The sequence below is a fragment of the Neopsephotus bourkii genome, unplaced genomic scaffold (genome assembly GCF_033783945.1).
Source record: "Neopsephotus bourkii isolate Nb327-2 ecotype Australia unplaced genomic scaffold, CSIRO-AGI_Nbou_v1 NB_1572, whole genome shotgun sequence".
NCBI classification, from domain to species: Eukaryota; Metazoa; Chordata; class Aves; order Psittaciformes; family Psittacidae; genus Neopsephotus; species Neopsephotus bourkii.
This window is the reverse complement of record NW_026902048.1, coordinates 1,873,266-1,887,546: the sequence shown is the minus strand read 5'-3', so window position 1 is coordinate 1,887,546 and position 14,281 is coordinate 1,873,266. Positions and strand designations below refer to the sequence as shown.

General features: G+C 50.1%; 1 protein-coding gene across 1 annotated transcript in view; it reads right to left on the bottom strand.

Moving 5' to 3' along the window:
• IGDCC3 (immunoglobulin superfamily DCC subclass member 3) overlaps positions 1-14,281 on the bottom strand; it is a 97,080-nt gene that overhangs the window by 10,617 nt on the left and 72,182 nt on the right. The window contains exon 7 of the mRNA XM_061371181.1: positions 7,569-7,734. Coding sequence (XP_061227165.1) covers positions 7,569-7,734 — 166 coding nt within the window. The remainder of the gene's footprint in view (positions 1-7,568; positions 7,735-14,281) is intronic.

The window sequence follows — 14,281 nt, the reverse complement described above, 5'->3', positions numbered from 1 at the left end:
ATAGGGAGATCGAAACTCTTTTCTTCTCCTGCAGTGAATTCCAAGAGGATTTGGGACTTGACTGCACATGGGTAAATCCCAAGCTCCCCTGCTGATGCGAGGGGCACTTCACGCCTTTTTAGGAGTCATAATCAAAGCTGCCTTTTATGTAAATGAAAACTTGTACATGTTAAAAGGAAACGATAAATAACCTGCCACTGCCTGCCTGTGTGTCAGAACGAATGCTGCTTCTAATGGCAGCAAAATATTGGTCTTCCTGTATTAAAATTTATTATTGCTGTTGATTTAACATTCATATTCCTGTCTTGCAAATTATCGGGGCCATGGTGTGTGAGCAAATGTTTAACAGTCATCTATTTATGTCCTGTGCCTTTGTTTCCTTGGAAACATTGTAAATGGAATATCAAATGTGATGGTTTCAGCTGATATGGAGATTTCAGAGAACCAGCCCTAAGCTCCTCTCATAGCCACGGGCTCAATGTATCTGATTAAATGGAAGGAGAAAGGTAGAGGTGGGAGGGGGCGCAGGGAGGAAGGCCCCGATGTGTGGCTCAGCTGTGTCAACAAGGGCTCATTCCTGCGAGGACAGATGGCAGGAGGCAGGATTACGCCATCCCAACGCTGCACTTGCAGCTCTGCACAAAGCAGATGTGTGGAAGGAGCAGCAGTGCTTCCTTCTGCCCCGTCAATGCAGGGATTATTTCCACGTGGCCGCTGTGCATCTGGGCACCCTGAGCAGCCAGGCCGGGCTGGCACACAAGTCAAGAGCAGCTTTCCCAGCATAAAGCAGCTCAGGAACAACAAGGAGTATTGAGGCTCCATTGCTTCCAAGCATATTTATATGCTTTACAAAGAGAGAGGAAGCCTGGCTGGAAAGCAGTGCAAGGAGCCTGATGGCAACAGCATGATGCTGGGGTCAAAGGAGAGTCCTGGCAGGACTGTGGGGTGAGCAAAGCTCCTCATGCAACACAGATGATGTGCTGGATGCCAGCAGTCCTGGAGCAGGACAGCACTCGGCCACTGGGAGCTAGAGCTGGGCAGAACCTCGGCCATCTCAACTGCCCCTCTGCAGAGGTCCCAGGGTGACCGGTAACACTGTCATGGACAGTGAGTCAGGAGACAGTAATAAATAAAATCCATCCCCACAAAGAGGCCATGGCAGGAAGCTGGGAACTTGCCTCGGGCTTTGAGAAGTTAATTTTCATGGGGATTTACACGGCTGTGTTTGGCTGTACTGTGCAAGAAGAGCCTCAGCCATCCACTACCTGGGGCCTGTGTTACCTGGATTGATGCGCAGGCAATGGGGGCAATAAAACAACTGGAGAAGTTGGTGAGCAGAATGCCCAGCATCTAAACCCCAGCGGAATGAGAGTAAGGGTTTTCTCTCTCTGTCTCTGTCAGTGCCTCTAACACCCATGGGCAGACCTCTAAAGGAGGCTGCTGAGCTCCCCGCAAGCCCCATATGAGCTCTGAAGCACGCTGGTGGCTGTGAGGAGGGCAGGAGCTGGCAGTGAGTTACAGGAACCCCAGCATCATCCCAGCTGATACCTTTGCTATGCATCCATTTCCATCTTAACCACTGACAAATCCTTCCTGCCTTCACCCACTGCATCACTCCCGTGGTGCAGCACAGCAAGGTCAGTGTTTGGCCCAGCAGCTTTCCCAGGTTTTGCCTCTTTTTGTCTTCCTTTTTGTAAGGAAGCTCAAACAAAAGGAAAACACGCAGTTGCTGTGCGAGGAGGCGCGGGGCGTCTCTGCGCATCAACCATCTGAAATATGCAGTGTCCTTTCCTTTCTTCCCATCAACAGGGGAAGAAAATCTGTCACTTTGGGACATCTGCTGCAGGAAAACTTTCCCCGAGTGCCAGACTGGCAGCGCCATGAGCACGTCAGGCGAGGCGAGATGCCAGAAGGGTTTCTGCTGGTCACCAAAGCCGCTCCGTGAGCCGAGGGCTCCATCACATCTCCGCACAATGCCCTGACAGGCATTGATGGAAGTGGGGAGAGGAGCCGCTGCAGATTCACACCCGGCTGAGCTCAGATGAGAGGCCTCCGCTGCTCGAAAGCCGCGGCATTCCCAAGCTGTCTTCCCAGTACACAGGCAAGCAGGATGACTGATCTGGCTCGGGTCAGGGGTCCAGGCCGGTGACCGGAGATCGGCTTTCCAAAGGCTCCTCTGAAAAAGTCTGAGAACTGAAGGAAGCCTCTTCATCGATTCAGCAGCACAAAGAAGAGGGGCCCATCTGGAAGGATATCGGCATGCGTGTGCACGGGCGCACAAAAGGGGAGTGTGATGAAATGAATGCAGAGAGCAGGCTGTGGCTAGCAGGGAGAGCATCCGAAGTGCCAGCAGCTACAGAAAACCACCAGCACCACACTCAGGTGCCCCGTCCCCATGCCCTGCTCTGCCTCCATTTGTTAAGGGTTATATCTGGACCCAGCCTGATTCTGCAGTTACAGACTCACCAAAGCACAGTTTCTGAGGGGATGCTACTGGTCCCAATGGGGCCATAGGGATGCAAGTGCGAGCAGACTCTCCGCCTGCAAAGCTGGTTAGAGATGCTGCTATTCCCCACATCCCTGGGAGGGGACAGTCTGGCAGGATGGGGATTTGGCTGTACAGCGTGTCCTCTATAAATGGGATGTTGTAAACGGCATCGCTTTTGCTACAGAAGGCACAGCAGTGGCACCATCTCATCCTGAAACACTGACCCTTCTTTGCTGGCTTCATGACACCTGGGTTTGCACTGTCTTGACATGACACGTGTGCTGTGCTCCCCACGGGAACTCACCACTGCTCAGGCACTGTGGGGAGGACAAGCAGGAGCTGCCTCAGCTCCACAATCCAGCGGCACACCAAGTACTGGTGGCACACTACAAGAGCAGCTCAGTGGAGCAGCACACAGGGGAAAATCACACAGGCACCTTGGCAGCAAAATAACCACAGCCACATGAGGAGAGACTGATGCCTGTTAGCATCGGCTGCTCCAGGGCTGCTGCAGATCCCTTGCGTGGGATACGGCTGCATGATCCCAGCGCAGGATCCCTGCTCAGTGCCAGGAAGCTGGGATCATACTGATGCCCTGCTGTTTGGCGGGGCTTGGGTGCTCAGCAGAGACCTTCCTTGCAAGGCCATTTCCATGTGTCTTCCAAACAAAGTGAAACCCATAAATTACCCTTAAATCAGGAGCAGCTGCTTCACATCCCAGTCTTCCACACACTTATTTGTCATGCTTCTGGGAACTGAAATGTGATTTGCTACCCAGTACCCTTCCCATAATCACCAATGGTCTTCAAACTCACTGCATGAATAACCTGCAGGCTTGCCTGTCCTGCCTTAAGGTGTCCAAATCCCTGCAAACTCAAGAGCGTGTGTGGGGGTGTGCACCATGAAGGGATGTCCAAACCCATCTGCATCTCTCCGTACTCACCTAAAACATGGGGTTTATAGCAAAAAGCCACCTTGTGAATGACAGGCTCTGGTTTCCCTGGGTTTGGTACCAAAAGGGCTGTGTGGCCCTTTCCCACAGCACTAAAACAAGCACAAACCAGTGAGGAAGAACTTAAAAAGGAGACAGTTCATAAGGGAAGGTCACAGAGAAGAGCAAATGCCACCTGAGCCCAGGTCCTAACGAAGCCTTTTTCCACTGGAATAAATGAAGTCCCTTAATTACCATTTTGTAAATAAAATCTCCTTGGAAAATCAATATTTAGAGCCTGCCTTCTCTGAAGATGTTGGCCTTTGTTCCTTGCTATCACGGCAATATCAACCCCATAGCGTGATATACTTCTAGGCTGAAAATTACCCCCTGAACCCGGTTGGGTCAAAGGAAGAAAAGCAATAAACCTTTCAGAGCAGTAATGCAGGTAATATTTCACGTTTCCTTGTAAATTTTGGAGCAGTAACCCAGAAAGCATGATTTTACACAAAAAAATCCCCTTCCCCTTCCTCCTGTAGTGATACACCCCTGCTTTTGGGATGGGCTGGTGATGCCGGGTGGGAATTTTGCTGGAAATGCCCATTACACCTCTTGGGCATTTGGATCATGATTGGCACAAATCACCCCAGGAGTACAAGCAAAACGATATCTGACCAACAGGGAGGGACAAACCCTACGGCTGCTGGACATGGGGATGGTTCCACTAGAGTCAAAAAGGCTCCATCGGCTTCTCCATCCGAGAGCATGGCTCAGTGCAGCATCACCCTGACAGCAATCAGCTCCATCCCCAACCCAGGGACTGCACAACAAGGCAGCCCCAGCGTCAGCTCCGTCAGTGATTTTTATTCACAGCTTTTAATGGAAAAGCCCACAATTCCCCACGCTGGAGCCTTCATGCATTTTTCATTAACAATTATCCGCTATCCCAGAACTGCTTTTGATTTTTGCTAATCATCGATTGGATATTTTGTTCCCACACAGCTGGCATTTTCCAAACATAACAACCACCTCCGGAGAGGGCCTAGCAGAAGGCTGATCTTTCATGCTAATGTGCCCAGAAACACATCAACACGTCAGGTGATGAGAATTCATACCTGAGGGACGGCGAGGGAAGAGGTGTTTATCAGACACAGCCTGCGAGGCTGATTTCTCTGTGATGAAAGGCTGGAAGCTGCTTAGAGAGTGACTGTCGGATGTTGTACCAGCAGCCACATCCAGTCTGCAGTGAATCCAGTCCTGAAGCTGCTGTCCCAGCTCACTGATCATGAGCTTCTGACCTTGACGGTTTGCTCTCCTTGGGTTTGCATACAAGAGATGGAGTGGGGTGATGCAGATGCCACAGGGCCCTTCACCACTTTGTGAAGCAACATTCTGAATGGACAGATCATCCCATCGGCTGTGTGTCTGTGCAGACCCACTACCGCCCACAGGAGCAATGCCTCAAGCATGCAGGAGCAGAGCAGCATCTTGAATGCAGCATGTTCTGCAGGTCTGGACCTCAATTCTAGCTGTGTTCGTTTACAAGAACAAAGTTGCTCATAAGGATACGTTTTGCAGTCATTTAGCACATGCTATGATTTGGGATGATTTACACTTTTTTTTCCCTAAAAATCCCAATGGGGGCATTCAGACCTTTATTGCCATATTAAGCAGAGTTTTAATCCAAATGGATTTTGTAGGAAACCATGTAATCTAATTTAAAAGCTCACAGTGCAGTTTAGTAGCTCCATTACCAGCAGACTCGAGATCCATCTTTACACAGACAAATATTTTCCAAGTGCAATAGAGTGATAAATCCAAGGCATAATCACAGACTGATTCTGCCTGGAACTAAGGGGGTTAAGAGCACTTGGTCATGCCCATGAGAAGAACACAAAGGACAACTTGAAGAAGCTCTGAAAAAACCCCAGTATCCAATCTGTTGCCTCCAATTCATGGAGTACCAAGCCCTGCTGTACCAGTGAGGGCATTTTCCAGACTGACAGCATTGGAAACTACCAGGCATGGCTACTTGCCTGAAGCTGGGGGTCAGAGTAGACCAAGACTAGTGCAAAAGAAGCCAAAAGTTCAACCCTGACAAGTACGATGGCCTTAGGGCTCAGCTTTACAATTGGGTTACTATCGTTTGAGAAGATGCCATGTGTCAGCTGAGCACCAGCGACTGGTTGAGCTCCCTCAGCCTCTGCCAGATGCAGTGGAATGTGATCATTGAGCTCGCAGTGGAAAAGGCTGACATGGGATTGTGTGAAATGAGTCCCATCAGAAAATGATTATGGTGATGTTCACCAAGCCGCAGTTCATACGCATGTGTAGCTCCAGGCACAGGGACCTGGCCAGAGGACATGACCGTGACTAAAGACCCAACCTCTGCCTTACTCAAACAGCAAGGAGGAATGGTTTCACAGGCAAGACATCAGGGTGAGCTAAAGCTGAATCCAGTGTGAATTCATGGATTTAATGACTCCTTGTAAAGTCTTTGGACACTTCTGACTCTCTTTTCCAGTCAATAAAAGGGGATGCATTAATATCCCTTCTTCCGTTTCTGCTCTGTTCATATTGGAAACCCATGCAAGGAACTAGCCTGGATTGTATGGCATCTGTATGCGCACACACTAAGCTTCCTGAAGCTCTAAAAACTTCCAGCTTGGAGAAAAGCTACATTGATCAAGAAGATTTTATTACAACTCACACCTTATTCTTCTTACAACACACGACCTCCCATCCCTCATACAGCAAAGCTTTAAAAAGCCTTAAACCTCAAAACAAAAAGCCATAATACATAGGAACTTGGAACAATAAACTCTTGTTCCTTGAGGAACAAGCCATGGTGCCTGTGGAGCATTCCCCAAGGTCTAGACCCTCCGGCAAGGTTGGGTAGTTGCATTCATGAGACACATCTGTTAATACACATAGCAGCTATCTATAAATGATGCTACAGAGTACAAATCTCTACCAATAACTTAGCTTTACAACACAGGTGCTATTATTTTTCAGGATATTGTTCCACGCTATTTCCATAGAAACTATGTCATCAAGTTGTAATTTTCACACTAAGTGCATCCCACTGCATCAATTCCTCAGTGCAAACATCCCCCTCCCGTCACATGAAAACGCAGTTATTTAGCACTCAGAGAAAACACTCTCCCCCGGTGAGATAAAAGGCTGAAGTTCAGTGAAAGTCAGCTTCCATGCAAGTATTATTTCAAATGGATTTACATTTGCACACCCAGGCAGGTCAATGCCCAGGGGTTAAAGCATGGATCCTCCCCTGTGGAGTAAGTGTGATCCCTGCCAAGCCCAGGGACAACAATTGGTCCTTCCAGGAATACCCAGAAAATGACCAGGACACTTCTACTGAGTTCCTGCGCCATCAGTCAAAGTCTAGTGCTGATTTCCTGGCACAGTAAAGCACAAAGCACTGAAATATAAGCCTACAAAGTGCAGCCAGTAGGACTGAAGCACTGTTTTAGTGCATCAAAGCCCAAGTTGAATCCACATACCTGATTCTGAGCACTACCACCTTCACATTAGCTCTTTGCTAACACAGAAAGAAAGCAACAACTCTCCCACTCCCCTTTTCCCTGGAGTCCTGATAGTTTAAAATAACATCTTCTAACGTAGCCTCCCTCAAAAGCAGGGTGAGGGAGCATTGCATCAGTCTGAGGGATGGGTAACAGCAACCCACCTCACCTGCTGAAGACTAGCTGGCTCTAAAGCCCTCCCTTTCCAGGCACTCAGGCAGCAAGGGTGCAGTCTCTCCGAATCATTAATGCCCATCTCAGCCTCAAGCACAATAAGTCCACATTGAAAGCAGGGCTTGCACACCTCCCCAGGACGTGCTGCACACCCCACTGCTCTCTGCCAGCCTTCACTGACCACTTCAAAATGAACTACTGCACACATCTGCCTCGAATCTGCTGCCTGCACAAGAGCTGAAGGCTGTGTGAGCTAACTGGCTCTTTACTCAACAATTAGACCTGCAGCAACAGCTACTTCTGGACCATCAGGTAGGTGATGTCAGTCCTCCATGCACGGTAACTCCAGTTTGATGCTAGGGAATGGCACAACCCAGCTGTGCATCTCACACTGCCCTGCACCCCACACAGCAGACAGTGCACGAGGACTTACCTGTTGTTATTCTTCAGCTTAATGTGGTCACTGGTCTCCAGGATCTGCCCGTTCCTCAGCCAAGTGATCTGGGGTGGGGGTTCCCCTTGGGCCACACACGTGAAGATGGCAGTAGTCCCCACAGGCCTGGAAATGGACTGGGGATGCTGCACAAACTCTGCAGGGGCTGGAAAGAGGAAGGAGAAGGACGGTGAGAAGAGTCATGATGATCCCACTTTATCCTGGTACAAAGAGCAACCCCATCAATAAGACTTGTCTGCTTGAGAACATGGGATGCTCAGGCAACCCACAGCATAGGCAGCAGATAACACTGCATTTTGGTTGCCCACCAGAAGGCATCTGAGGGTCAGCTCAGTACTGTATGGAGAGCCAAGGACCCGTACAGCATTAGCAAACTGCTTGCAAATGGAGAGAAACATATGGATGTGCATGGAGCAGTCTGGCAGCTTGTTCTTACCCTGGTAAACAGATTTGCTGCACACTACTCTGGTAGCAATAGACTAAGGAGAACTTTTAGCCCCAGATCTGCAGCCTGGAACCCTAAAGGTCCTGCCAAGCCTGGCAGAAGCCTCCACCATGCCTGTAACTGCCGCTCACCTCATAAGCAAGTATCGTCACCTTTAACAATAACATTTTGAAACAGCAAGTGATTCCCCTCTTCCAGCAGCTCAAAGTAAGATTTAAAATCATTTATCAGAATAAACCAGCGTATCAGGGCCTGAAAGACACTGCCAAATAGGTGAGTTTATTCAAGCAGTTACGCTTCAAAGGGCAAAGTGATAAATACACTCCACGTTGCTGCTGAAACCTAAAATCAGGTGGAACTGGCAGCAGCCACAATGAAGACAAACAGATAAAGGCACAGGCCCATAATGAATTCACTGACTGGAGTCACACAATGGATGGCTGGTGTTAAACTTTCCCGACACAAGCAAGATTATCCAGGGAGACACGCTCTGTGCCACTCTCTGGCATTTCCCAAGCATGGGGTTGGCCACCAGGGATGGGAGAAGGGAGCAAACTGGTCTAGTAAAATGTGTTGAGGAGCAGCCAGGCTGCAGGCAGGAGCAGCTACCCGAGAGCTGAGCCTTATGGTTTGTGACCAAAGATCCCCTCAGGGTTTGCTGCAGCAGTATAGGGCGATAAAGCTCTTCCCAGCTGTGTGCATGCAAGGGAAGAGCATCACTATTGCTGCAACAAGGTCAAACCACAGCGAAAGGTGTTAAGAGCAAAGTAATGCATGTTTAAGTCCTGCAAGCAGAAAGACAGAAATTCACTGAAGAGCTCATCTACCTCAAAGGAGCCCCTCTTCCCTTTTTAATACTCAAAGGGAAGCAGAGCGTGGCAGCTCTGACTTACATGAGTGGTGGGGGTGTCTGCCAGCAGAGTTTATTGTCAGGCCACTTCTGTCAGCGCTCAGGTCTACTGATGAACCTGACCTCAGCAACCTAATGGACACGTATTTCCAGAACCTCCTGCTAAACTCCCCCACATGCCAATCGATCCCTTGTCCTTTTATTTCCCTCCTGCTTTTTTTCCCACTCTAGACTTATAAACTGAAATAAAATTCAGGATAGGTTCAATTGGAGTTGCAAGTGTAGATAAACAGGGGGAAAAGCCCCTCTTCCCTGCAGTGAACAGTCCCTTTGTGGCACACAGTGAGAGCAGCAGAGACTTGATTTTCAAGTCTTCCTTAACCTCCTGCCCCCCCGCTTTGTGCTGGCGCAGGTTTGCAGCACCAATTACTTTGCAAGTGGCTGTGCACCTCCCTGCTTTCATCTGGGCTCACGAGTTGCACCCGCACTACTCGCAGGTGCAAAGCCATGATGCCAAGGAAGGGCACAGCCACCTTCCAGCTCCTCCTGCAGCTCCATTGGAGATCCTGCTGCTTGGCTCTTTGCCTCCCCAAACCTCAAATCATTTGCTCCAGCAGAAGCAAAGTTTAAACAGGGAAAGAAGCATCCAGTGTAACCCTTCTGGAATCGCCCTCTCTCCTTATCCTCCCTTATTAGCCTGTGTCAAGAGGGAGCAATGGGAGCGGTGTTGTGTGTGACTTGGGGTGATGGAGGGGCAGCTGCGGCCGCTGGCCTGGCGCCAGTGATGCTATTCAGGACCACGGCCCCTTGGGTCCCCCCGGTCCCTGCTCCCTGCCACCATCCCTCCCCTTTGCTGTCTCACTAAACACAACCAGATCAAACCCCAGCTCCTGTTTAACTTGCTTGAACTCTCCAGGGAGCAGGCAGCCACTCCATCAAATGGGTCCCAGCTCTGCTGTGCAGAGCTGGCCCTGCTCGGTGGCATCCCTCGCTGCAACACAGGGGATGCCCTTTTGCTGTTCCTGCTCCTCCTGGCTTTCTCCAGGTGTTGCTCGATCCTGTTCAGGTCTCACCTTACTCCTTTTGGTGCAGGAGGAGCTGCAGTGCAAAAGAGCCCAGGCTGCAGCAGAAACCCATGGAAAGGCTCCTCGTTCTCATCACCAGCTTCAGAAAGCATCAGAGAGAGTACATGGTCTGGATGCCACTGGAGTCTTAACATGGGGACAGACACTGCTGCAAGGAGATGCCCCTGTGCTACACTGGACCCCTGGGCTACAGTGCTCATACCAGCATCCCCAGACAGGGTCCTTTGTAGTGGCTGCTGGTGCATGGTCTGGGATGAATGGCTCCTTTCCAGGACAGCAGAACATCTGCTCTCTTCCTCCCAGCTCTTCTCTCTGCCCTTTTCAAATGATTCCAACAGGAACCGAGAGTTTGCCACCTCTGGCCCTGGGTTAGCAGGGAAGGAGCAGAGGCAAAGCCCTGCCTTCAGCCAAGCCTCCATTCCTCTTCATCCATAATTAACAGAGCATCCTGTCAGCGCTCATCTCACCCTGCACAGAGGCACAGCAGCCTGAAGGCCTCTCCCCTTCCATACTGCTGCCAAAAGGCCATCACAGGCACCAAGGGGAAGCATATCTCAGCCCTGCATGAAGATCTTAATGAAGACATTAATGAAGATCACTGTTAAGAGCAGAGAATTCAAACCTGGCAAGGAGGAGTGGGCAGGATCTAGCCCTGGCTTGTGAAGTATGAAGAAACCAGAGCTGATTATTCAGGATTTAATGGGAGGGATAGAATCATGCAGTTTTAATGAATATTTAAAGGCGTGACATTGGTATCAAAAAGCAATAACCCTTAATACCATCCCCAGAATCATCAACCAAGTGCTTCGATAGCTTCTACTGTGCTCAGCAAACTGTGATAGCATGAAGATGTGCTGTAACAGCGGGTGGTAGCGGGAGACCCAGATGGGCTCCATCTCTTTAGAAACATTGCATCTCACCAGTGACCAGCCACTAGTGTGTCCCTCAGGATAACAGGGAGCTTCGCTGCCCTTGCTGTGAGGTTTTGCCTGGCACTCACTGGGAAAGGCTGTCCTAAGGACCCAGGAGCACTGACAGATGATGCACTGGTGCCAGAGGAATCCTTGCCCCTTGCATCTCAGTATTATTAATTCTCCAGTAGCCAGAGTGACAGGGTAAGGGAGGGAGGCTGGGCTGAGGAGGAGGAAAAATAACATGGAAACAACAAAACTCCATAAATTAGGCTACTGAAACCAACAATAAGGTTATAAAGGAGAAGACAGGTCAATGGAGAAGTCAGTCAAGCACAGCATCAGGTGACAGGAGATTTAAGACAAAGAACTGCTGCCTGCTTGGGTTCTTTCTGTTGACTATAAAGAATGCCCAGATGCTTGAGTAAGTTAAATAGCTAAGCTGTCTGGCCGGTGGGATTGCTAGGGCCAAAGATGGAATCTGTGTCCCCTGGGAAACAGGCAGAAACTAGTCAAGGAAGCTGTTGCAGAGGCTGTCCATCAGCCTTCAGTGTGTATCACGAGCTTCTCAACCCAGCAAGCACACACTGACCCACGCAGCACATACTGAAGCCAGTTTTGCAGCATGAGTTTAGGGCTAAACTCAAGCACAAACCAAGTACCACAGAACCAAGCCTAAACCACTGCAACTGCACTACATCCACGGCTGAATTCAACCCCGCAGCCAAGGCTTGCGATGCCAGCGAAGAGGAACGACGGCAGAAACATCAGGAAACACAGCGGTGGCCGGGTCTGTTGGACCAAGGAGCGCTGCCCGGTTCTGCCAGCAGAAAGCAGGATGAACAAGGCACTCATTGTCAGCAGAGCCTTCAAAACCACGGCCTTAAGATGGGCACTCATTTATGAGATGGGATCTCATTTTTCTGCATAGCTTTCAGGAGGAAATGAAGCGTGGAGTGGAGAACACTGGTGACCATCTGGCCATTCACAGCCCATCAGTTTGTTATGACACCAAACACATAATAAAGCACAAAAGCTTGCACAGGAGGTAGAGGGAAAGCGCTTTGATATATTTTTCTTGCCTTGCCACCGAAGCCTGCTCTTCCCCGGCACCACACGCACGCACAGCCTCCGCTCCAGCCGGCCCTATATTCGGCCCTTCAACAACTCCCCCCGTGGGACTTTGATTCGCAGCCCGGCACAAAGCAATATTCAAATGCCTGCGCCGGGATCTGAAGAGAAAATGGAAACTTTCTTGTGTGAGAACCTTACAAAAGAGATCAAAGGAGCCTAAATGGCCAGGGGAGGGCAGGGAGGGAGGGAGGGAGCGGGGGATTGACGCCTTCTCCTCTGAAGGGAGGAGGAATTCCCAGGAAGATAATAAGATGGTGTTAGATGATCTGAAGGAGAGCTTGCAATGGGAAAGGACGTTAATGCCAGAGCAAGAGCAGAGCCCTGTGCCAGGGCACCACTGCCCAGGCGGCTGCTCTGACGGGGACAAGACCACCGCTGGCAGCAGGAGGGAGGATGTGGTCTCTGGTCCCAGCCTCCCGCTAACTCCTTGCCTTACAACAGGAAACATGGCCCTTTCTCCCCCTGTTTCCCACCTATAAACCGTGCCTCCTTCAAAAGATGAGGGGGTAAGTTAATTTGTGCCTTCAGGCACTTCAAGGGCCTCTGCATAAAGGCAGCAAGTACCTGGCCTGGCGTGCTTTGAGGACGCTGTATTGTCCTAGCCCTGTGCTAACTTCCTCTCCAACCAGGCTTTTGATAGCCCGCTCTTTGCTTTTATTCTCCTTACGGATGTAATTTGCATCGCTGACATCTTGACAAAGATAAAACCCACAGTCTCCCATGTCAGTCATTATTGCTGTTTTCTTCCCAGACAAACCTAACAGCAATCATTTGTACCTCTCAGCTGGAAAATTCAGCCAGAATGAGATTCAGAGGAAGGAAAAACTGCTTCCAAAGGGAGGGTGAGCAACTGTGGGATGAGCTCAGCTGCCTGGCCAGGGTCTGGCCAGCTTCCGTGGGGCACAACAACCCCCTCAAGAACAGAGCATTTTACAGATGGGCAACACAGGTTGGGGTCCTGGATGCTGCAGCTCATGTCTAAGGGCTACACCAAGGAGCATCCCCCTTCCCCAGCACAGCTGGGCTCCAATGGCCCCGTGAGGACCATTTCAGGGACAAACTCTCACCTTGATTCCCCAGTGAAAATCCACAGTAATTCCACCCCCAACGAACTCCAGCACTAGACCAGCTGCTCAGGAGCTGCTGTTTAAATCACCAACGAGACTAAAAGCCGCCCATCTGCAGCAATGAGAAGCCGTGCTGCCTTTTCCCCTCTCATCCAATTGCTAACAGAAGCAGTCAACAGTATTCAATAATTGTATTTTTATGACTTCATACATTTTCCAAGTAATTTCTTTTGGTTCTGCCTGCCTGCCTCCTGGACATCAGCTCAGCATTTGGGTTTAGTGGCTCTCTGCCACATGCAGAGCTCTCCTGCAGCAGCTCTAAGGGGTTTGTATCAGTACAGCGAGGTTGTTCTTAATGCATGGGCTGGTGTTGCTTAATAACACCCTCAGGTCTGCCCACCCCCAGCCAGCTGAGTCCCCCTCGTTGCATTGCTCACCCAGAAATCCAACAGCAAAAGAAACAGGGAGCTTTCACCTCCCCTCATGTCTGATCAGCACCTGGGACTCCAGAGGCATGAGCAGCCCTACTCTCTACACTGTTCCTTGCTGCTCCCACAGCAAAGGGGAAGAAGGAAGCCAGCACCCAGGACCCAAGGCTGCTGCATGAGCACTGCAACGCCAGTGACTCCCGGGACCTGTCAGGTGAGCATCAGGGCTGGAGCAGGGCACTTTCCCCATCACCAGCATGAAAGGTTCAATTAGTTCACTCCGGCAGGAGGTGTGTAATTTTAGATTCAGGATATCATCAGTCAATAGTTAATGAGTGAAGTGATGAGAGCATGAGATGCTTTAAGTGGACTAGCATGAAGAGGAGGTGAGTGCCTGTAATCAGGGTGGATTACTGCCATTCAGAGCATGCTGCCAGCTGGGTTTGCCTTCTGAAATACTTGCCTGGCTCCCCTCACCATGGAGACTGGTCCACAGAGCATGTGGAGTGGATTTGTTTGGTTTCTTGAGTGCTAATCTCTACTCTGGGCTGACCCACCCTATACAAGTGGTATCTCAGGACAGTTGCTGTGAGGAAGGGGAGCAACCTGCATCTCCTGGGGATGGCGCCCAAAGGATGCTTTACTCGTGTCATGGCAAGGGGCTCAAACAGTGTCAACTGCTAAAGGGAACAGTCTCACTGACTTCTTGCAAATAGTTTTAGACTTATTGGTGCTATTTCCGTTGGACAGCAACACTTTATGAGTGGTATGT